The following is a 24,444-nucleotide window of genomic DNA, read 5'->3' on the forward strand; positions in this document are numbered from 1 at the left end:
TTCCACAGCAGGTGGAGCATTTTACAATCCCATGAGCAGTGGATGAAGATTCTAATTTCTCCACATCCTTGCCAACACTTGTTATTTTCCATTTTTCTGATAATAGCCATCCTAGTGGGTGTGAAGTGGTATCTTTTTGTGGTTTTCATTTGTATTTTCCTAATGACTATTGACATTGAGTAGCATTTCATGTACTTATTGGCCATTTGTATATCTTCTTTGGAGAAATACCTGTTCAAGTCTTTTGCTCATTTTTTAATTGTGTGATTTGTCTTTTGTTGTTGAGTTGTAGAAGTTCTTTATATAATCTGTTTTTAACATATGCATTTATTACTTCCACAATTAATTTTTTTACTTAAAAATTAAAAGAAATTTAAAGGATCTGATTCTGTCACTCCTGTGTTTAAAACTCTTCAATTTGTCCATACAATGGAGTATTAGTCAGTGATTTAAAAAATGAGCTATCAAGTCATGAAAAACATTAAGGAGCTTTAAATGCATATTGCTGAGTATAAGAAGCCAAACCACCGAGACTCATAGCCCAGCCAAGTTGACACACAACCTTAATGATCACAGCCCACCCCTTATCAGCTTGGCACCTGTACATATATAATCTCTGAATAAAGACAACTATAAGGTCATACTTGCACCTACCATGATACAATGAACACACACACAACTGAAAATGCACTAGCCATGTTTACATCTTATATTTTATATGAAAACAAAAATATTTAATGCAGTGCTCGCTTCGGCAGCACATGTACTAAAAATTGGAATGGTACAGAGAAGATTAGCGTGTTTCCCTGTGCAAGGATGACATGCAAATTTGTGAAGTGTTCCATATTTTTAAAAATGAAACAAGACCCATACCATGCACAAAACGAACTCTAAATGGATCAAAGACCTAAATATATAATCTAAAACAATACAGATCATGGAAGAAAAAATAGTGACAATATTAAGAGCCCTAATATGTGGCATAAACAGTATATAAAACATTACTAACAATGTACAAACACCAGAAGAGAAACTAGATAACTGGAAGCTCCTAAAAATCAAACACTTAACCAAAGACTTCACCAAAAGAGTAAAAAGCTTACCTACAGACTGGGAAAATTTTTTTAGCTATGACAATTCTAATCAGCGGCTGATCTCTAAAATCTACACGATCCTGCAAAAACTCAACAATAAAAAGACAAAAAAAACCAATTAAAAAATGGGCAAACCATATGAATAGGCACGTCACCAAAGAAGACATTCAGGCAGCTAACAGGTACATGAGGAAATGCTCATGACCATTAGCCATTAAAAAAAAAGAGAAATGCAAATCAAAACTACAATGACATTCAATCTCACTCCAACAAGACTGACATTAATCCAAAAAACACAAAATAATAAACGTTGGAGAGGTTGTGGAGAGACTGGAATATTTATACATCGCTGGTGGGAATGTAAAATGGTACAACCACTTTGGAAATTGATTTAGCACTTCCTTAAAAAGCTAGAAATAGAACTACCATATGATCCAGCAATCCCACTTCTCAGAATATATCCTAGAAAAATAGGAGCCTTTACACGAACAGATATATGCACACCCATGTTCACTGCAGCATTGTTTACAATAGCAAAAAGATGAAAGCAACCAAGGTGCCCATCAATGGATGAATGGATAAACAAATTATGGTATATTCACACAAAGGAATATTATACAACAATATAGAACAATAATGAATCCGTAAAACATCTCATAACATGGAGGAATCTGGAAGGCATTATGCTGAGTGAAACTAGTCAGTTGCAAAAGGACAAATATTGTAAAAGACCACTATTATAAGAACTCAAAAAATAGTTTTAACACAGAAAAAAATATTCTTTGATGTTTATGAAGATGGGGAGAGAGGGAGGGAGGAGATATTTAGTAAATAGATAGTAGACAGGAACTATTTTAGGTGAAGGAAAAGACACCACACAATACAGGAGAGGTCAGCACAACTGGACTAAACCAAAAGCAGTTTCCTGAATACATCCGAAAAATTCAAAGGCCAGAGTAGCCGGGGTGGGGGTCTGGGGACCATGGTTTCAGGGGACATCTGGGTCAATTGGCATAATGAAATATATTAAGAAAACATTCTGCATCCTACTTTGGTGAGGGGCGTCTGGGGTCTTAAACGCTACCGAGCGGCCATCTAAGATGCATCAGATGGTCTCAACCCACCTGGAGCAAAGGAGAATGAAGAACACCAAAGACCCAAGGTAATTATGAGCCCAAGAGAAAGAAAGGGCCACATAAACCAGAGACCCCATCAGCCTGAGACCAGAAGAACTAGATGGTGCCCCGCTACAACTGATGACTGCCCTGAAAAGGAACACAACAGAGAATCTCTGATGGAGCAGGAGAACAGTGGGATGCAGACATCAAATTCTCATTAAAAGTCCAGATTTAATGGTCTGACTAAGACTAGAAGGACCCCAGAAGTCATGGTCCCAAACCTTCTGTTAGCCCAAAACCGGAACCATTCCCAAAGCCTTCTCTTCAGATGGGGATTGGACTGGACTATAAGACAAAAAATGAGACCGGTGAGGAGTAAGTTTCTTGGTTCAGGTAGACACATGAGACTATGTGGACAGCTCCTGTCTGGAGGTGAGATGAAAAGGCAGAGGGGACAGGAGCTGGCTGAATGGACACAGGGAATACAGGATGGAGAGGTGGAGTGTGCTGTCTCATTAGGGGGAGAGCAACTAGGAGTACGTAGCAATATAAGTTTTTGTATCAGAGACTGTCTTGATTTGCAAACTTTCACTTAAAGCACAATTATATATACATATATACATATATATATTCAATGCACACATACGAGGCAGAAATAATTCTAACAATTACAGTCCTCATTCCTGCAACTGATCATGTGGCTGTAACTGGTATTTAAAACTACCTTCTTCCATCACCCATTCCGTATTCCCTTTGCCTTCAACAAGCACCTCAGCTGGTTGTGGTTTTTGCCTGGTGGGTGGCCCAAATGTTCATTACTGAAGGGTCTGGGCCATTAGTAGTCATCTTGGGATTGGGTTGGTGTAGCTTTGCATTGACATTAATCACAAGTCATAGTAGCACTAAGAGATACTCATCTCAACTCAAGATATTCATCTTTACCTCCATTATGTAATATCAATCTGATTTCCTTTTGGTAATCTGGACCAGTCACGCTAGTCAATATGGTAACTCCCTTCTTTGCATGTTATCCAGAAGCATAAGGAGCCCAAAGTGGCCAGGTGGCATTTTTAACCCACTTCAATGGAAGGAGCATTCCTCCCTCTGGAACTAAGACCTCTAACCCTGCATAACATAGGGTCACCTTCTGGTGCCATAACTGTGTCTTTAGAAATCCATTCCATCATTTTATCAAGCTACCCCCTTCTTTTTTTTACCCCCTTCAGGATGATGGGGAACATGGTAAGACCAGTGAATTCCTTCAACACAGGGCCATTGTTGCACTTCATTTGCTGTGAAGTGAGTCCCTTAATCTGAGGCGACGCTGTATGGAATACCATGATGTGGACAGTGCATTACAAAAATCCACAGACGGTAGTTTTGGAAGAAGCATTGCATGTGGGGAAGGCAAATCCATATCCAGAGTAAGTGTCTATTCCAGTAAGAACAAAACACTGCCCTTTCCATGATGGAAGTGGTCCAATGTACTTAGTTTGCCACCAGATTGCTGGCTGATCACCTTGAGGAATGATGCCATACTGGGTACTCAGTTTTGGTCTCTTCTGCTGGCAGATTAGGCACTCAGCAGTGGCTGCAGCCAAATTGGCTTTGGTAAGTGGAAGTCCATGTTGCTGAGCCCATGCATAACCTCCATCCCTGCCACCGTGGCCACTTTGTTCACGAGCCCATTGGGCAATGACGGGGATGGCTAGGAGAAGAGGACAACTGGTTTCCTGGTAAAAATCCTCCTCTGCCAAGGTCATCCTTTGGTGAGCATTCACATGAGACACAAATATCTTTACTTGTTTGGCTCATTCAGAGGGGTCTATCCACACACTTCTTCCCCACAGCTCCTTGTCTCCAATTTTCCAATCATGTTCTTTCCAACTGCCTGACCATCCAGTCAAACCATTGGCCCATGAATTGGCCCATGATCGCATATCTAGCTATTTCTCCTTCCAAGAAAAGTGAACAACAAAGTGCACTGCTTGAAGTTCTGCCCATTGAAAGGATTTCTCTTCACCACTCTCCTTCAGCGAGGTCCCAGCAAGGGACTGTAGTGCTACCACTGTCCACTTTCAAGTGGTGCCTGCAGATCACGCAAAACCTCAGTCAAATGATCCTAAGGAACTGCCCATGAGACCATAGGTGCAGATTGTGAGATGGAAGGTAAGGTGACAGGAGTGGAAACCATGGGCATTTGGGTCACTTCCTCACGCAACTTACTTCTCCACTCAGGTCCTATTTGGGCTTGATCTCTTATATACCACTTCCATTTAATCACGGAGTGCTCCTGTGCACGTCCAACTTTATGACCCTGTGGGTCAGACAACACCCAGTTCATGACGGGAAGCTCAGGCTACACGGTGACTTGGTGGCCCATGTTTAAGCATTCAGTCTCTACTAAGGCCCAGTAACAAGCCAAAAGTTGTTTATCAAAAGGAGAGTGGTCATCTGCAGAGGATGGCAGGGCTTTGCTCCAGAATCCTAAGGGCCTGCCCTGTGATTCACCGATAGGGGCCTGCCAAAGACTCCAAACAGCATCTCTATCTGCCACTGACACTTCAAGCACCGTCGAATCAGCCAGATCATACAGCCCAAGCGACAGAGCCACTTGCACGGCACCCCGAACCTGTTGCAGAGCCGTGTCTTGGTCTGGGCCCCGCTCAAAACTAGCAGCTTTTTGAGTCACTTGAGAAATTGGTCAGAGTGTTGTTGTTGTTGTTGGGTGCTGTCGAGTCTGCTCTGACTTACAGCGACCCGAGGTACCACAGACCGAAATACTGCCCAGTCCTGCACCATCTTCATAATCATTGTTGTAAAAGGCCATAGGTTCTTTTGTGGAAGGCTGGGAGAAAGATTAAATGTATAAACTTTTGGCAGTGTAGTGAGGTCCTTCCTCAAGGGGACCCAGTCTCCCCTTCATTCAAGGGGTTGTGGGTCTTTAAACTTGCTCAAGTCTGAGAATTGGGGGTCGCAACTCTATTGTGGCAATTCGAGTTAAGCTGCTGTTCAGTTGACCTAGAATTCTTCTACTTGGACAGATTCAGTAAATATTTAGCAGATTTCCTGTCTGTTGCACTCCTAGGGACACCATGACTGAGTAGCCAAAGCCATATGTCTATGCAAATGGGACTATTCTGATTACTGCTTTGACTCTGCTGTCCATTACTGTAACCACGCCCACCTCGTCTCTGTGTATTGAGTGCAGCCACTTGGCCCCTACCACTGAGACAGTGAAGAGATCGGGCTGGCTGAATTAAATAAGGGCTACATTTCAAGGCCCTGTGTGCTTGACCAGCTATAATTAAATAGTCTCTGAATCTAGACCTAAGTGCAGACCACCATATAACTTTTGCTGCTGGCACCTGAAAACTACTTGTGATTAGCAAACTAGGTGCTTAGACAAGATAAAGGCCTACATTTCAAGGCCCTTTGTGCTTGACCAGCTGTAAATTACTGATAATCCTCCTGAGTTGTTTTTCAAGGCCCCACCAGGTACAGAGCGTGCTCAGTAAAGATCAACGTGGCCTATGAATGACCTTCCACATTAGACAAACATGAACAGGGACCCCTTGCCAGGGCTCGAACCAAGATCCAGAGACATCACGCATACTCGGCATCCCAGAATAAGTCCTGTTCGACATCCTGATAGCCTTTGTGACAGACTCCATCTTAGTGCTAGCAACCTCTGTGAGGAAGTCCATCTTGAATTCTAACTGCATGCACATTTTCACAATCCTTACCCTTTTCCTGGAAATCTCCCCCTATCTAATAAATAAAGATAATGCCTTCCCCCCCGCAACCTAAAAACTTTTATAGTAAAAATTATAAAAAAAAAAAAAAAAAGCAAAAATTATAAGCCCTAAGAAATCCTTTGGAAACCCTGGTGGTGTAGTGGTTAAGTACTATGGCTGCCAACCAAAGGGTCGACAGTTCGAATCCACCAGGCACTCCTTGGAAACTCTATGGGGCAGTTCTACTCTTTCCTATAGGGTCGCTATGAGTCAGAATCGACTCGATGGCACTGGGTTTGGTTTGGTTAAGAAATCCTCTGTTCAGTGAGAGACTGGAGGCTAGCGTAGGTGGCAACCCCTCTCCCTCTCTCCCTCACAAGCCTTTTACTTTCTTTCTGTCCTTCACGAACCTTTGTTCGTGTGGAACTTCTGAGCCTCTCCTGGTCATTCCTGGCCGGAAGATGGTAAGAACCTAGGCAGGGCTTAGTCCCAAGCTGGGAAGCCCTGCCCTGCAACACTACCACGGGCTCCAATCAGCCCCATTGTAGTTAGGTGTCTTAATTCGGTTACAGCTGTTCCCACTGTCAAGTCTGCCTTACATAAAATAACAATCACGGCAGTCTTCAAGGATACTGGGGCTCCCTTCACAAATTTGTTCCTCACCATTGTGGTAAAAAGGAAGTACTCTGGGCACTCCAAGTGTGGATCTGGGATCTAACCTGATAAATCCACTCTAATATGTCAGTTTCCCTAAGCCTTTGGATACCTTCCTCTACAGTATACCAAGGCAGAGCTGGTACTTCAGCTTGATTATTGTAGGCCACCACATAATTCATGCTTCAGGGACCCATCCAAATAAACTATTAGATCCTTTCCTAACCTCTCAAGCTGAAACACTGAATGAAGAATCTGTACTTAGTGGGTCTGTATCAATAAACTCGGACTGATCCATCTTTATGTTCCTTGCACCATTATCCCACACCCTTAGTAGCCATCACCACACGTATTCCCCAGGTTTCTGTTTGTACGTATTAGAAAAGTCAAGCAGTTCATTTGGAGCATAGCGTACCTCCTCCTGGGTCACACTTTGCACTTTGCCTTTCAGGGCTTGCTGAGACTTAAGTCTAGCTATAGCTCTAGAATGGGTAGTGGGGATGTGTTTTGAGGCCAGTCAGCACTGCCTTGTAAGGCATATGCTTCAGGTGATGCCCCAGGCAACGACTCAAAGGCTGTTTAGACATAGCAGGGTTAATCTCATCCAATGGGAGTGGAGGAGCTGTAATACAGGTGAAGGGCTACAGCACTAAGCTGATACCACTCACTGAGCTGATAACACTGAGGACAGAGACAAACAGAGGCAAGAAGAGCAAGAACCGAATGGCAGAGAAATGAAAGCTGTGGTGCAGGTGATGGGAACATTGAGAGCAGCAAAGAGTGATGGTGGGCAGTCAGCCCACAGAGAAGACAGTGGGCAGTGGACGAATTGTCCCACAGAGTGGAACTGGGCACCTTTGGGTGGTAGGTTTCCGACAGAGCTGGGCACCTTTGGGCAAGGAGAAGCTTGGGCATACACCATACAAGGGTTGTCCCTAAAAGGTTTGCCAAGAGAACTGTCGTAACGTCAACCTAATCCTGGCATTGGCCCAGGGTTGCCCCAAAGCTGCTGGTTGGGAGCTAGACCAGCAAGCACAGAGGACCAGACCCAGCCAAGAAAAGCCACAAGAGACACAGAGACAGAGAGAGATGAACACAGTCACACTGCACCTGACCTGACCTGACAACATACCTGCTGAGAGAGAGAGAGAGAGAGACCTGCTGACACCTGGTCCATGGTGTGCCTGCCTGGGGACACAGAAATGGACATGGATAATTTGGGAAGGGTGACTGGGTACCCTTTTAGACATAAGTGGGTTTCTCTCATAGGGTCATAGTGGGGTACTCGTGAGGATGAAGGGGATCAGTTCACCTCAAATCTGTTTCTGTTGTTTACTGTTTGCTTTCTATAAGTAATCTGTTTTTGCTGTTTACTGTTTAAATAATAATTTTCAATTACCAACACTGTAAGTGTTTTGTCTATATGACCCACGATTGGATAGTAGAGTCCTCATCTCAGTAGTCTTACTGCTGCTAATAATTTTGAGGCAACTGGAATGTGTTTATGTACACAAACCCAAATGTCCATAAATAAACATGTTGTTATTGTTGTTGTTAGGTGCCAACAAGTCAGTTCCAACTCATAGCAACCCTATGTACAACAGAACAAAACACTGCCCAGTCTAGTGCCATCCTCACAGTCTTCGCTATGTTTGAGCCCATTGTTGCAGCCACTGTGTCAATCCCGCTTGTTGAGTGTCTACTTCTTTTTCGCTGACCCTCTACCTTACGAAGCATGATGTCCTTCTCTAGGGACTGGTTCATCCTGATAACCTGTCCAAGTATATGAGACAAAGTCTCGCCATCCTCACTTCCAAGGGGCACTCTGGCTGTACTCCTTCCAAAACAGGCATATTCATTCATTCATTCCATGGTATGTTCAATATTCTTTGCCAACACCATAATTCAAAGGCATCAATTCTTCTTTGGTCTTTCTTATTCATAGTCCAGCTTTCACATGCATATGTGGAGACAGAAAATACCATGGTTTGGGTCAGCCACACCTTAGTCCTCAAAGTGACATCTTTGCTTTTGAGCACTTTAAAGAGGTCTTTTATAGCAGATTTGCATGCAATACGTCACTGGATTTCTTGACTGCTGCTTCCATGGGTGTTGATTGTGGATCCAAGTAAAATGAAGTCCTTGACAACTTCGATCTTTTCTCCCTTTATCATGATGTTGCTTTTTGGTTCAGTTGTGAGAATTTTTGTTTTCTTTATGTTGAGGTGCAGTCCATACTGAAGGCTGTGCTCTTTGATCTTCAGCAGTAAGGGCTTAAAGTCTTCTTCACTGTTCAGCAAGCAAGGCTGTGTCATCTGCATAACACAGTTGTTAATGAGTCTTCCACCAATCCTGATGCCACATTTTTCTTCATGTAGTCCAGCTTCTCAGATTGTTTGCTAAGCATACAGATTGAATAAATATGTTGAAAGGATACAACCCTGGTGCACACCTTCCTGATTTTACAGCATGCAGTATCCCCTTGTTCTGTTTGAACAACTGTCTCTTGGTCTATGTACAGGTTCTGCATGAGTACAATTAAATGTTCTGAAACTCCCATTCTTTGCAATGTTATCCATAATTCGTTATGATCTACACAGTTGAATACCTTTGCATAGTTGTTATGGGTTGAATTGTGTCCTCACAAAATGTGTGTTAACTCAGCTAAGCCGTGATTCCCGTAATTGTGTGGTTTTCCCGGATTTTATGATCTGATGTAATTTTCCTATACGTTGTAAATCCAAATCTCTGCCTGTGGTTAATGAGGCAAGACTAGATTATGTTGAAGAGGATTAGGGTGGGATGCAACACCTTTACTCAGGTCACAGCCCTGATCCAGGTAAGGGTAGTTTCCCTGGGGTGTGGCCTGTACCACCTTTTATCTTCCAAAAACCAAACCCACGGCCGTGGAGTTGATTACAACTCATAGTGACCCTAGAGGACAGGGTAGAACCGCCCAACAGAGTTTCCAAGGAGCGCCTGGTGGATTCAAACTGCTGACCTTTTGGTTAGCAGCCGTAACACTTAACCACTAAGCCACCAGGGTTTATCTTATAAGAGATAGAAGGAGAGATGAGCAAGCAGAGAGAGGGGGACTTCATGCCACCAAGAAAGAAGTGCTGGTAGCAGAGCGTGTCATTTTGGACTCAGGGATCCCTGCACTGAGAAGCTCCTAGACCAGGGGAAGATTGCTGATGAGAACTTTCCCCCAGAGCTGACAGAGAGAGAAAGCCTCCCCCGGAACGGGCATCCTGATTTCAGACTTCTAGCCTCCTAGACTGTGAGAGAATAAATTTATTTTTGTTAAAGCCATCCACTTGTGGTATTTCTGTTATAGCCACACTAGAAAACTAAGACGGTAGTCAATAAAACACTATTAAACATCTTTCTGGTATTCTCTACTTTCAACCAAAATCCTTCCGACATCAGCAATGATATCCCTCATTTCATGTACTCTTCTGAATCCAACTTGAATTCCTGGCAGATCCCTGTCTATGTACTGCTGCAACTGTTTTTGAAATATCTTCAGCAAAATTTACTGTGTGATATTTATGATAGTGTTTGATAATTTCCATATTCTGTTGAATCACCTTTCTTTGGAATCAGATCTCTTCCAGTCGGTTGGCCAGATAGCTGTCTTCCGAATTTCTTGGTATAGACAAGTGAACACCTCCAGCGCGGCATCTGTTTATTGAAACATCTCAACTGGTGCTCTGTCAATTCCTGGAACCTTGTTTGTCGCCAGTGCCTCCAGTGCAGCTTGGACTTCTTCCTTCAATACCATCAGTTCTTTATCATATGCTGCCTCCTGAAATGATTGAAAGTCTAAAAATTATTTTTGTAACAGTGACTCCGTATATTCCTTGCATCTTCTTTTGATGCTTCCTGCATTGTCCAATATTTTGCCCAATAGAATCCTTCAAAATTGTAAACAGAGGCTTGAATTTTTGCTTCAGTTCTTTTAGCTTGAGAAATGCTGAGCATGGCCTTCCCTTTTGATTTTCTAAATCCAGGTCTTTGTACGTGTCATTATAATACTTTACTTTGTCTTCTCGAGCCACCCCTTGATATCTTCTGTTCAGCTCTTTTGCTTCATCATTTCTTAGAGACAGTACAAAGATCGGTGGTTTCCAGGGGCTCAAGGGGAGGAGTGTGTCATGGGTAGAATTGTGTCCCCCCAAAATATCTGTCAATTTGGCTAAGTCCTGATTCCCACTATTATATGATTGTCTACCATTTTGTCACCTGATGTGATTTCCCTGTGTGTTGTAAATCCTATCACTATGATGTTAATGAGATGAATTAGCAGAAGTTATATTGATGAGACCTACAAGATTAGATAGCGTCTTTAGCCAATCTCTTTTGAGATATAAAAGGGAGAAGCGAGCAGAGAGACAGGGGGACCTCTTAACGCCAAGAAAGCAACACTGGGAGCAGAGCGCGTCATTTGGACCTGAGGTTCCTGCACTGAGATGCTCCCAGACCAAGGGAAGACTGATGACAAGGACCTTCCTCCAGAGCTGACAGAGAGGAAAAAGCCTTCCCCTGGAGCCGGCACCCTGAGTTTGGACTTCTAGACTACTGGACTGTGAGAGAATAAATTCCTGTTTGTTAAAGCCAGCCACTTGCGGCATTTCTGTTGTGGCAGCACTGAATGACTGAGACAGTGGGGAAGAATGAATATATGAGGCACAGGGCATTTTAAGGGCAGCGAAGCTAGTCTGCATGATACTGTAATGGTGGGTACGTGATATTACGCATTTGTCAAAATCCATGAAACTATACAAGTATCTAGAGCTATGGACTTTAGTTGATAATAATATATCACTACTGGCTCACACTCGGTACAGTTGTAACAAACGTACCACACTAATGCAAGATGCTAATAAACAGGAGAAACTGTGTACAGAGGGGAGATGGAGTATACAGAACTCTCTGGACTGTCTGTGTAATTTTTCTGTAACCTAAAACTGCCCTAAAAAGTAAAGTGTATTAAAAAAAAAAAAAAAAAACTTCAATCTCTTCATAGTAACCTTAGAATAATCCTGAAAAATCCTTAACATGGCTTGTAAATCCCTCCCCGTATAGCCCCTGATGTGTTTCTAATCTCATTTTTGGCCAATCCACCTCACTCTCCCTGCCTTTCTGAACTTTTGTTTTCTTAATGAATTTCTCTTAGGTCTCGGCTTCAAATGTGCTGCTCCCTTCTCTCTGTCTGGAATATTTTTCCCGTCCTCCTCTCCACCTGTATCATTCCTATTCAATCATCAGATTCAGCTTCAGTGAGACCTTTTCCAGTCTATAGATTAGATAGATAGATAGATAGATAGATAGATAGATAGATAGATAGATAGATAGATAGATAGATAGATAGATAGATAGATAGATAGATGATAGACAGACAGACAGACAGACAGACAGACAGACAGACAGACAGACAGACAGACAGACAGATAGATAGATAGATAGATAGATAGATAGATAGATAGATAGATAGATAGATAGATAGATAGATAGATAGATAGATAGATAGATAGATAGATAGATAGATAGATAGATAGATAGATATAGATTAGACAGACAGGCAGGCAGACAGATAGACAGATAGATATAGATAGCTGCTGTTGAGTTGATTCCAACTCATGGTGACCTTATGGATAAAATGTTGCCTGGTCCTATGTCACCCTCACAAATGCCGACATGTTGGGGTCCATTGTTGTGGCTATCGTGCCAATCCACCTCACTGAGGGTCCCCCTCACCCTCACTGGCCCTCTGCTTCACCAGACATGATATCCTTCTCCAGCGATTGGTCCCTCCTGATGATATGTGAGGCGGACAATGCTCCGTTGTGAACCATAAGATTTTCATTGGCTAAATTTTTTTTAACTTTTCGAAGTAGATCACAAGACCTTCCTTCCTAGTCTGTCTTATTCTGGTAGCCCCACTGAAACCTGTCCACCATGGGTGACTCTGCTAGTAATTGAAATAGCAGTGGCATAGTTTCCAGCATCACAGCAACATACAAACCACCACAGCACAACTAGCTGATAGAGAGGTGGGGGCTAGGCTCCCCTTTTATCACAGCCATAGTATCTGTATTTCCTCTTTCTTATCATGAGTCTCCTGTAAGTATCTAATTATCACGCACATTTCCTTTATTTCTCCATAAAGACAGAAAGCCTATCTGGTTACTGCTGTATCACTAGCACCCAGCACATTAAATAAGTACTTACTAAATTAAAGAATATTGCCAAAATATTTGCTAGAAACTAAGTTCTGTAACATAAGACAGGTTATACTGCCTATCTGAGCCTCAGTTTCTCAAGCATAAATGAGGCTAAAAATAATAGCTACCTCATTGAGTTGTTTTGAGGATACATGAGGTATGTCTATAAAGTCCTTAGCACTGTGACTGGCAAATGGTAAGCATTTGGTTAACGCATGGTTAAAAATAAAGAAAGTCTGTATCAATTTACAATCACATCAGCAGATTTTGAGATTATCATTCTTTATTCTTTCCAATATTGACTATTGTGGGGTTTAAAAAAAAAAAATACTATAGGCAAAATGGCATCTGGTGGTTTTAAGCCAATGTGTATTTTTAAGTTAACTGCTTTTGATAGTGAGATAGTTGCATCCTGCTGCTCCGTGCCAGGTATAGCATAGAGCAAACATTCATGCCCCTCTCTCTCCCTGTCATACTCCCTGTCACAGCTTATTTCTGGCGGGGGTAGGGAGTGGTATTTGAGAAGAGAGCCCCCAATTTGGATGCATATTGTGCAACGCCTGGGCAGTTGAATTGCAGGTATTTTTCACAGACACCTTCACGTTTTGTCAGAGTCCTTTTTTTAATCCTTATGGGAAGGCTGTGGGGCCCAACTCCCTCCTCAACCAACCCAGGTGGCTGCCTCTTCCTTGAACGTTTCCAAGTGACGTAGAGCCCTGCAGGCTCAGAGCCCCCTCCACACTTCCTGTCTGGGGTTCAGAAACCTGCCTCCTCTCCCATCCTTGGGTGCCTGCTTCGGAAAATGGTAAGTCTCCCTCATATAAAGCCCCCCTTTTCATCCTACCATTAGGAGGAATGGCCCCAGGGGCCTCATCTCCAGGAGATGTTTTGAAAAAATTCTCTGGTTTCTTTTTCAGAAGTAATAAACCTACCCACCTCCGCCATCTTAGGTAAAGTAAGTGTCCAGTAAGGGAAGGATGCAGCTGGGTGCTCTCTGGGTAGTTCTGGGACTCTGCCTCTTATCAGGTGAGTAGGGTGGAAGGAAAAGGGATGGTGTTTCTCCAGACCACAGGGAAGCTCACAACTTTACCTGGGCTGCCCAGTGACACCAAAAAGCCTCATTTACCAGAAGATACAAGGAACTACTTGTGCTGTGATAGTGTGGGGAGTCAGGGCTGGAGGTTAATAAAAAAGATGTTACCCAGGTGCCTGAGACGATCATGTCTACTGAAAGCGGAGATCTCTCTGCCTGCAAGAAAAAGCTTGTTCTGTCAGTGAGCCTACCAAGCCGTTAGAGACTAGTACAAAAGAGATTACAAGAGCTGACCCTGATTCTTTGTTTTGGGAAGACCAGGTGTAAGACAAATAGTGGAACCCAAACTGTGCACAGTGTAGAGCAAGTTTAGTATCTTCGAAACAGTAAAACGTCTCTTAATGGTTAGTCCTTTCCAGTTGGTCATGAGCCTTTTACCAGCTTAATCCTTTGTGAAGCAAGGTGGAATACAAATTGATAAATAACAAAGATTGTTTATATCTCTCATATGAGGTCAATAATACCCAAAAAAAAAAAAAAAAAATGTTGCCATTTACCGAGTGCCAGATACCGTGTAAAGAAAAGTACATACTTTACATGTGTTAACTAATCATTACCTCCAGCTTGGAAAATGGGCATTACATGCCTTATTTTACAGATGAAGAAACTGGTACTGAAAAAAGTTGAATAATTTGTTTAAATCCACACAGCTACTAAGTGCTGAGGCTGACCTGGAAAGCCAGGTCTCCCTGTCCACAAGACCTGTCCTCTTAATGGCAGCACATGAAGCAGAATGCTTCCAACCGGATTTGTTTCAGAGACCTAGAAAATGCCATCACGTTTCCCAGCCGGGCCTGCTATTGCAGAGCTGCAGCCATGATGTCTCCACTTCCTGCTTCATCTTCAGAGTTGTTATGCTCGGGCGTCTCAGCCTCGACTGCATACGCTAGTCACCCAGGAATCTTGTTAAAATGCAGCTTCTGCTTCAGGAGGTCTGGTGGGGGACTGGGATTCTGCATTTCCAACCAGCTCCCAGGTGATTCTCTGCTCCTGGTTCGAGGGACACACTCTGAGCAGCAAGAGGCAGGGTGTGACTTCTGCAGGGAGCAGTCAGGCATTTTCTTAGAGGCCTATAGAGGCTTCTTTCAGGGCTGGATTACCCAATAAGCAAGGTACACACGGGTTTACTGGTGTATATTTACTAATCTGTAGTAACAATTTCACCTGTTTTTCACCAAGTCAAAGATGTGGTGAGACCCACGCGAAATTGTTCACTACAAATTTGTAAGTAAACACAATTAACCAAAATTTTTTTTTTTTTTTTTGTGCCTTGCTTACTGGTTAATCCGCCCCTGTGCTCTTTCTAAAAAAGGGGAACTATCAAAGGCCTGAGCCCCCACACCCGCCTAGAAATTTGGCATGGTGAGAACGTGTCTAATCTGCTCTGGCAAGGGACTCTCACCCACTATAGAGGCTGTTGGTTCAAGGGAGGTCCAGGTGAACAGAAAACTTCCAGGCAGTGCCAGGGAAACTGATCATTTAATGAATCTGACTTACTGCTGGGCAAGGGGACTCTCAGGGCCCAGTGGAAATGTGATCAGGTTTTTCTATGCACAAGCTAGTTGGTGAGTAATCGGGTGTCAGATATTTCCATCTCTGTCTCAGGGAGAAAACAAATGGAACAACTGAACCATCAGACAAGCAGAGAAGCCAGAGACGGAACAAGAATCCCTGTGTTTATACCGAAACAAGAGCATATTTTTCCTTCATAGTCAAATAGCAATTTTCAAAATGAAAGTTTATTTGCAAAATTCTTTCACTCTTTCTCCACAAAAAATGGACCCAACTTTTTTAACTTCTGTTTCTCAAATATCATGTGTTCACATTTAATGCTAAATGCTTCTTCCTTGCTCTGTTTCATTCTGAATTGGCCCAGAATCCCTGAAGCATCATTCCTCTGGGAGTTAGAACGACTGTGACCCAGCAGTGGGTCGGAAGGACTTTAGATGCTCATAAATGGTCAGGGTGGACCATAGCCCATTTTCTGTTTGAAATTACAGGCACTCATGACATTTATTAACTCTTTTTTTTAATTATTATTTCTTTTCTAGGTGGTACTTGGGGGCAGCCAGGTGAGATATTCTTTCCTTCCTTTTTATGAAATCAGAATTCTTTGTGTTTATGAGTGGAACTTTCTCCAGGCCTCCCACAGAGCATCCACAGAGACAGTAAAAGAGGTTTCTGCCATCTTCTCCTTTGCCTTTTCCTCAGAACTTGAAAGATATTTTTAGTCAGGAAGAGGAAAACGCCAGAGATCATAAGAAAGAGTGAGACTTAAATATTCAAAAGGAAAAAAAATGGAGACAATTAAGTTGAAAGTGCCAACGGTTTTTGTTCATTTGCGTTTCATATTTGGTGTGAGATTTTGTAGAGGGTTTGCCGTTGGAATATGTGTCTGGGGATGCACTGGATAAGCCACACTGTACAGGGATGCTGCTTCACCCCTCGGGGGCAGCTTTTGAGTACGCAGTTGACATCACACATCTGAATACTCTGAGCGTGTCTATGCCTGCGTATGTGTGTGTATGCACATGCATATGAGTATGCCTGGCCTGGATTTACCTTCTCAATCATAGCAGTAGAGCCAGGGGTGACTCAATATTGGAAGCCTCTCTATTCAGTTGATGGAGCCAATTTCATGTTCAAAGGCAACCACTATCCTGGTCTGCACTCTGGTGCACTGCCTAATTTGTAGTGCGTGTAGGGGTCATTGTCAAAAATGGCCATCAATTTAAAGTAGAATCTAGAGCCCATATGTAGCAATGAGGAATTTGAAAATCCATGGTTTTCTAAAGGATAAGGGAAGAGTCCTATAACCCATAGGAGCAGGGGCTGACCTTAATAGCTGATAAGAGTGTTGCTAATGGTTTCTTATCATTTCCTTTTCAGAGAGTGAAGAACCTGGTAAGAGGATTTTCACTTTATACAACCTCTTTTCAAACGTGGAGCAAAACGGTCATAGAGAACAATCACAGTGATTAAGAACCAGAGCTGTTAAAGGGAAAATACGACTATCTTTCAGTAGGATCTATATGAGATGTGACTATATTTGTTGTTAGCGGTCATGTCTGACTACAGCTAAGCATGATCAAGCGATGTATGACAAGTATCCCCGAGCATATGATCGGGGAAGAATACACATGTGGGTGAGGGCTGGAGTGACCACACATTTTAGGGTAAACTATGAGTTCCTTGAAAGCAGGGACAGCATCTTATTTACCTGGCCTAGTACCTGCCACATACTGGTTGCTCAAAGAATATTTTTTGAATGAACAAATGAACAAGCACATGAATACATTGCTAATTCTCTCTCCTCCAGAAGCTGGTGGTCTTGTGTGAGAGACAAATAATCCATAATATGATGTGTTATGTGCTATGATATGGGTGGATACCGAGTAAAATAAAGTATATAGAGAGGACTGGTCAACTCTACAGAGGGTAGCTGGGGAAGGCTCCCCAGAGGAGGTCATTCTTGAGCTAAGTCTCAAAGGATGAGCTGACACTCTATGGAAGAAGAATGTCTTAGGCAGAGGGGATAAAGCTGTACAGCATGAGGCAAAGGCTCTAACTCTGAAGCTAGACAGCTGTGTTTGAATCTTGGCTCAACTCCTTACTTGCTGGGTGTCTTTGAATAATTTACTTAACTTCTCTGTGCCATAGCGACATCATCTGTAAAATGAAGGATGGGACCCTCTTTGGGAATGCCTGGGGCAGTATCTAGTCTCACCTGAATAATTGGACCTGCAATTTAAAACTTAAACTAAGGTTATTCTCTTACCACTCTTTTCTTTTCTCATTTTCAGATGAAGATACACAGAAGAGTGAGTTTGTCAAGTCTTTTATTTATGCCCTTTCAGAGAATGTGTATTCAGTGGGTAGAGGAACCTAGTTTATAGGTTCATTGTGAGGATTATATGAGCAATTTATTTAAGGCACTTAGAATATTAGCTAGTATATAGAAGGTAGGAGGTAAATTTTAGTTATTATTATATAGAAAACAGTTTAATAAGCACCTTTGTTCTAGATGTTGCCTAAATATTTTACCTGAATTTCCTCATTTAACGTCCCCATTTTACAGATAAGGAAACTGAGGCTTAGAAAATAAATGGTGCAATCACAGAAATAGATATAAGTGCAGATTTATCAGATACTGAAGCTCCTTTTCTTAACCACTATGAATTATGGTTTCTGGACGTGTAAAAAATCTTTGTAAGCACAACTATTTCCAAGCACAGACATGGCCCCTTGTAGGAGCACGTGTAAGCTCTGCAACTGAATTTGTTCCGATAAAAGACAAGTTAGGAGCAATTTTCTTTACATTTTTTTTCAGACAAATACACCAAGCGCGGTATAATATTCGTTTATTTTCGAATTAGTCTATTTGTGATTGCCAGTTGATTTAACATTTCTAGAAAACATCAGTGCCAAAAAATCATTTATGATCCCAAATCATATCAATTACCTGTTGTCGTTGTACTCAACTCCTAATTATCAGCAGGTGGGTAAACCACTGGGGAGTGATCTGTTTACATTCTGTGCAGTCTCGCCGGAGGACTCCCTGAGCAGCTGGGTCAGAGCTCAGTTCCGTTCTCCATTGTAGCAGGAGCCCAGGGAGGAGAAGAGGAAAAGAACTAACATCCTTCCTGAGCATCTGCTGTGTGTCATTCACTTTCACCTTCATAACCATTTATTTCTCACAAAAACCCAGGGAGGTGGGTCTTTAATCTCCATTTCCCTGATGAAGCAACTGAGGTTTAGAGAGGTTAAATGACCTGCCCTTGCTTACATGCCCTAGAGTAGAGCTGGGATTCCAGCTGCGGGCTCCTGACTCTGAGCCCCATTTCATGCTGTAGCAAAATGCCCCTAACAGGGAGAGGGCTAACTCTGAGTGCCACCACCTCTCCTCTCTACCAGCTGTCATGTCCACCCCCTGGCATAGTCTTGTGCTGCCCAGCATCCTAGTCCAAAGACCCCCAGGAAACAGAGATGTACCCAGGACCCCACCTCCCACAGCAAAACTGCCTGCTATGAGCAACGTGGCTGGATCCCCAAATTACATTGGTGGATTATTTATGGATTTCAGTTGTCTGCACCAATGGTCCCTGCCTCTAACAAAAATAACTGAGGTGATTTAAAATAAAGTTGCCTTTTATTGGAAGAACCATTCCTAACAATATGCAGAGTACTTCAAGTCACTATAACGGAAGTAACAGAGAAGTAACAGTGTATGGAATAAGAAAAAAAGATGTTTGATCTCAATTATAGACTGTTTGTTTTAAGAAAAAATTCATGAATAATGGGAAATAGGTAAGCCCAAGAATCAGTGATTCAAAGTTCTTTATCTGTAAGGAGATCCTTCATCTCCATCTGGAGTGTGGTCTGGCTGATGCAGGAGGATCAGAATTCTGGAATTCACTTTCAGCTTTAGGACCTAAAAGCTTCGGTGCATCTAGGTCTAGGAGTACATACTGGTAGGTTTGCCATTGGGAGTATCTGAGCTATATCTGCGAGCATACTCTTGGGCTAAGTGTATACCTCACCTCCAAGGCCTGGGGCTCACTGAAGGATGGGACCCTCTTTGGGAATGCCTGGGGCAGTGTCTAGTCTCACGTGAAAAATTGGACCTGCAATTTAAACTTAAACTGAGGTTATTCTCTTACCACTTTTTTCTTTTTTCATTTTCAGCTGAAGATACATGGAAGAGTGAGTCTATCAGTCCTTTATTTATGCCCTTTCTGAGAATGCGTATTCAGTGGGTAGAGGCGAAGGAATTGATTCAGAGAGATTAACCCTAAGAACTAAGGTTTTCACAATGATACGTTCCCAACCTCCATTTTGAAAAGATTCCAAACAGGGTCCTTTATACTTTACTTCCGTCCTCCCCCTGCCATGTTTAAACCCTGAAGGCACCTTTTAAAATGTTCTCCAGTTCCGCTCCTCCCACATACCCCTCTTTTACACCCTCTACACACAGCCAGTAGTGTTCCCTTCTGACAAGCCAACCTAAGACCCTAATGACAGGTAACTTTGTGCATTTGGTTGGCTCTTTTGTCAGTAGTTTGCTTTTTCTGAAATCCTCCTGGTTTCTGCCTCTGATTTCTCTTCTCTTCTTTACTGTTCCCCAGAATATAAAGTCTCCATCTCTGGAACCAGGGTAGTGCTGACATGCCCCGTGGAATCAGAACAAATACAATGGGAGCACAATAAAATGCTCCTACGCACTGAATCTGAAGTCCAGCTAGTACAGGAGCATTTTTCAGAAGTGGAGAACAGTGGTCGTTACTCCTGCTGTAAAAGCACCGACAAGGAGAACAAGCACCATCTCTACCTGAAAGCAAGAGGTAGTACCGGTCTCGGGGCAAGGACTACCAGATTGGGGAGGATCACTGTGAAAGGGCGTTCCCAATTCTTTCCTGTAACCCAGCTCACAGTTCCCTGGCATCCCTGTGCTTCCTTCTACACTTAATCCTGGGGCTCTCTAGTACCACCCAGCATCAGTGTTTTCTGAAATATGGATTAAACACCAACGTGGGGCTGTCTGGGCAACCTAAGTCAGCCCTGGACCTCAAGCAGCAACCTCCCAAGAAACAGGATGGGGCCATTTGCATTGTACCATGCTCAGAATTATGACACATCCGTATGAGTTTCTCTGATGCTTTATCCAGAGAAGTCAGAAGGATTTGCAAAGGAGACTCAAAGCCACTATAATAAAATTTCTTAAGCTAAGGCATAATAGTAATATAATAATGATAGCTAACAGGTTGCAGGAGAAAGATATGGCAGTCTGCTTTCCTAGAGACTTACAGCCTTGGAAACCATATGGGGCCTCTATGAGTTGGAATCAACTTGATGGCAGTGCGTTTGATTTTTTAAACGCAGGTACCATACCAAATATTTGCCAGGGATTATTTCCTATAATTCTCTCAACCATCATATGCATTAAGTACTATTTTATTTCCATTGTATAGGTGAGGAAACAGAAGCTTTGTGGGTTAAAAACACATTTCACAATTCTCACAGCTAGTGATTAATGGAGCTAGGACTTGAACCCAGGACTGTCTGGCTCCAGAGGCTCAAGCTGTAACCACCACACTTGGCTCAGTGGCATTGTTGTTATTATAAACATATTGAATAGGAGGGCTCTGGCTATCCAAGCAAGTGAGTACAGAGGGGAGAATCACCTTCATTTTTCCTTTATCATGTCCAGTTCCCTCATGTTTTTCCTTTCTTCTCACCTCTCTATACCCCTGCCACAGTGTGCGAGAGCTGCATGGAGGTGAATCTGATGGCGGTGGTCGCAATCATCATAGTTGATATCTGCATCACTCTGGGCTTGCTGGTGGTGGTTTATTACTGGAGCAAGAACAGAAAGGCCAAGGCCAAGCCTGTGAAGCGAGGGATGGGTGCTGGCGGCAGGTCCAGGGGTAAGAGCTCAGAGCTGGGTCTGAGGTGATTCCCACCAAGGGAGAGTCCAACCTGGGCCACATAGGCTTCCATAGAACATGCCTGTGAGGCCAAGATCGCAGCAGAAGGTTGTGTCTCTGGTCATTCCTCTCCTTCCCAACCTAGAAAAGTATCAAAGAAGTCTATTAACATATAGCTTCCTCAAGAAGTCTATTAACATATGTTGTTGTTGTTAGGTGCCCTGTGTGCAACATAGCGACCTTATGTACAACAGAAGGAGACATTGCCAAGTCCTGCGCCATCCTCACAATCGTTGCTATGTTTGAGCCCATTGTTGCAGCCACTGTGTCAATCCATCTCCTTGAAGGTCTTCCTCTTCTTCGCTGACCCTCTACTTTATCAAGCATGATGGCCTTCTCCAGGGACTGGTCTCTATATTAACACATAACTTCCTCAAATGCCCATCAGTGTTCTGGAGTAATCAGATTCCATCCCCAAGCTATGTGAAGAGAGACCTTGGGTCATTAGTTAGTGCCTTTTCCTTACCCTTCCCCAGTAAAAGAAACATTGGGAGAATCTTGAATCGAATGTCACAAAAGGATGAGAGAAGAAGGTAGGGTCTTTAGTAATGGGATGAAAGAAAGAAAGGAGAAAGGGAAGCTGCAATGGGAAAAGGGAGAAGTAAAGGAGAGAATGAAGGGCTTTGACATCCTTGAGCTGGGTCTCATCAAGGCAGCCATTACTGCAAGATTGGTGTTACCTCTTGGAAACAAATCCCTTTCCCCTCCCTCCTCTGCAGGACAAAACAAGGAGAGGCCGCCACCTGTTCCCAACCCGGACTACGAGGTAATGGGATAAAGTAGGCCAGGAAGTGGGGGGGGGGCCTTCTAGGGGAAAAGGGAACAGAAGGGACCACCCATCTTTCCTGCCAGAGTCTTCAAAGCACCTCACTCAGGGCTCCCAGGAGAACCCACCATGTGCCCACCTCTGCCTCCTCATGGTAGGGCAGGACCATCTGTCTCTAAGGCTGCACAGCTTCCACAGTCATGATGGGAAGTGGGGAAGAAGGCAGACACACTCTTCTTTTCCTGACTTATTCACTGGCTGGGATATGGCCATGGAGAATACCATATATGTAAATTCTAACACCATAAACTCAAGGCTGATACTCTACTACCAGGCACCAGTACACTTAACATTAGTTATTAAAATATTGAAATACTTCATTGGTAAATAGCCCCAAGCTTGCCCCCCTACACACACACACACACACACACACACACACACACACGCGTGCGCACACACACACACAGCCAGCTATCAAAGCCCCTCCCACAGATCCCACTGGTCTGCCTCTTGATTTGGCAACTAAAGAGTTAATGTTTGGCATACCAGGGGACCACCAGAATTATTCTGACTGGTTGGTATGTGTGCACTCCCAGTTGTTAAACATTTTGAATATCACCCATGGATAAACTCAACAAATATTTATTGAGCACCAACCAGCCAAGTATATATGGTATTCACTTTCTCATGAATGGTTTCATTTAACCCTGACAAAAGCCCTGAGAGGTGGGTCTTTAGATTCCCAACTTTGAGATGGGAAAGCTGAGGCTCACAGGAGAGGACCAGCTGAAGTCTCCTACCCAAACCCCACCCAGTCTCCTACCAAAAAAAAAAAAATTTTTTTCCTACCAGTCAGGGCTAAATCAGGATTCGAGCCCACCTCCTGACTCCAAGTCCAAGTTCCTTCCATTGCACTAAACTTACATCTTCAGAGACCCTTCTTTCTTGGGAACTACTTCCACCCACCTTCCTGACCAGACCCTCTCTCTTTCACCCCCAGCCCATCCGGAAAGGCCAGCGGGAGCTGTATTCTGGTCTGAATCAGAGAAACGTCTGAGGGCTCCTGATGATCCCTGCCTCCCACCACCCAGGTCTGGCTCCTCTCTGGGCCCCCTGCTACTGCCTGTTCCCTGGACAAATCTTGGACCCCACAAGAGAATTGTCCCTCTGCCTTGTGGTGAACTCACACCCTACAGCCTTTTGCCCAGCTCCCACCTTCCTGCCTTCTCTGTTCAGACCTAGGATATTACTGTTCTGTTGCCCTTTGAAACATCATTGCTAGGCACCCCCTCACACCTGGCAGCCCCTCTTGTCAGGATATTTATTTCTGCTCTTCACTTCTCCCCACCCCACCCCCATGTCTGTTCCTTCTCCCTTCAGTTCCCTCCTTTTCCGTATAGAAGTTGTCCCATTCCTAACTATTCCATCTGCCTTTCTATTTTCCAGCTCCTGCCCCTTTCACAGAGCCTGGACCTGGAGCCAGCCCTGGGCTCCCTCCCCTCTGCCTCCACTCAGGGCCCCCGGGCAGTCACTGGCATCACCCCCAGCAATGCTCTAGCTCCTCATCAGCTGAGAAAGAAGAGAAATAAAGTGTCTTTGCCTGTAAGAGCCACTGTCCCTCTTTTCTCGGAAGCCCTCAGGGGCCACATTAATTCCTAAGGCGTCTCAGGTCCTCCCTGCCATCCCCACCCTTCCTTTCACTAAATTCTCACCACAGTCACAAAGGCAAGTACGGCCTATTTTCCCAGCTGGTAGGGGGATTTTTCTGAAGCTGTCCTTTGCAGAGGGCATCAGGGAGCAACTGTTTGACTAACTTCTCTTGGAGGAAAACATGAAGGGTGACAGGGAGTGGCTGATGGGTAGCCGACAGAGTGGTCAGCTCAGAAAACAAGCGAGACAGAAACAGAGGCCTTAGCAGGTAGATGAGGCAGCAGAAGAAGGGGGGGAGGTGTAATGGGGCTGGGGGGTGGGGCACAGGTTTCCGCATGCTGCCAGGAAGAGTGAAAAGCCAGGGTTGGGGGAAGGAGGTGCTCTCAAGCAGGCACCGCTCCCTCCACCGGAGGGGCAGCAGCCTGAAGCCAGAGCCAGGCTGCGGTTCGGGGCGCAGGATGTGGTCTTCGCTCTCTCGAGGCTGTGAGAGGTGGGGCGGCAGGAACCCAGAGGCTGGACCCCGGTGGGGAAGACTTCTTTCTCATGCTCCCACAGCACACCTCAGCTGGTAGCAAACAGAGACCAGAGCTTTGAGGGCCTGTCCAGATCAACCCAGCAGGC

General features: G+C 43.8%; 1 protein-coding gene and 1 non-coding gene across 2 annotated transcripts; both read left to right on the forward strand.

Annotated features, from left to right (window-relative positions):
- The first annotated feature begins 742 nt into the window (after nucleotides 1-742).
- Nucleotides 743-851, forward strand: LOC126061254 (U6 spliceosomal RNA). The gene has a single exon (XR_007513733.1). It is a non-coding gene; the product is annotated as a U6 spliceosomal RNA (small nuclear RNA).
- Nucleotides 852-13,553: 12,702 nt separating this feature from the next.
- LOC126060925 (T-cell surface glycoprotein CD3 epsilon chain) lies at nucleotides 13,554-23,774 on the forward strand. The gene is made up of 11 exons (XM_049857323.1): nucleotides 13,554-13,635; nucleotides 13,748-13,856; nucleotides 15,975-15,995; nucleotides 16,813-16,827; nucleotides 17,727-17,744; nucleotides 19,609-19,626; nucleotides 20,049-20,264; nucleotides 21,180-21,347; nucleotides 22,127-22,173; nucleotides 23,174-23,264; nucleotides 23,620-23,774. The coding sequence occupies exons 2-10, from the start codon at nucleotides 13,808-13,810 to the stop codon at nucleotides 23,228-23,230; spliced, it is 609 nt and encodes a 202-aa protein (XP_049713280.1). The 5' UTR covers nucleotides 13,554-13,635; nucleotides 13,748-13,807; the 3' UTR covers nucleotides 23,231-23,264; nucleotides 23,620-23,774.
- Nucleotides 23,775-24,444: the final 670 nt, after the last annotated feature.

This window comes from Elephas maximus, chromosome 17, assembly GCF_024166365.1.
Source record: "Elephas maximus indicus isolate mEleMax1 chromosome 17, mEleMax1 primary haplotype, whole genome shotgun sequence".
In the NCBI taxonomy this organism is placed as follows: Eukaryota; Metazoa; Chordata; class Mammalia; order Proboscidea; family Elephantidae; genus Elephas; species Elephas maximus.

Bases quoted from the DNA above. Each gene is read 5' to 3' on its own strand.
- LOC126060925 (XM_049857323.1), top strand. From the start codon at position 13,808: ATGCAGCTGGGTGCTCTCTGGGTAGTTCTGGGACTCTGCCTCTTATCA. The intron at 20,265-21,179 runs GTAGTACCGGTC...CCCCTGCCACAG, and splicing joins TCTCTACCTGAAAGCAAGAG to TGTGCGAGAGCTGCATGGAG. The intron at 21,348-22,126 runs GTAAGAGCTCAG...CCTCCTCTGCAG, and splicing joins TGCTGGCGGCAGGTCCAGGG to GACAAAACAAGGAGAGGCCG.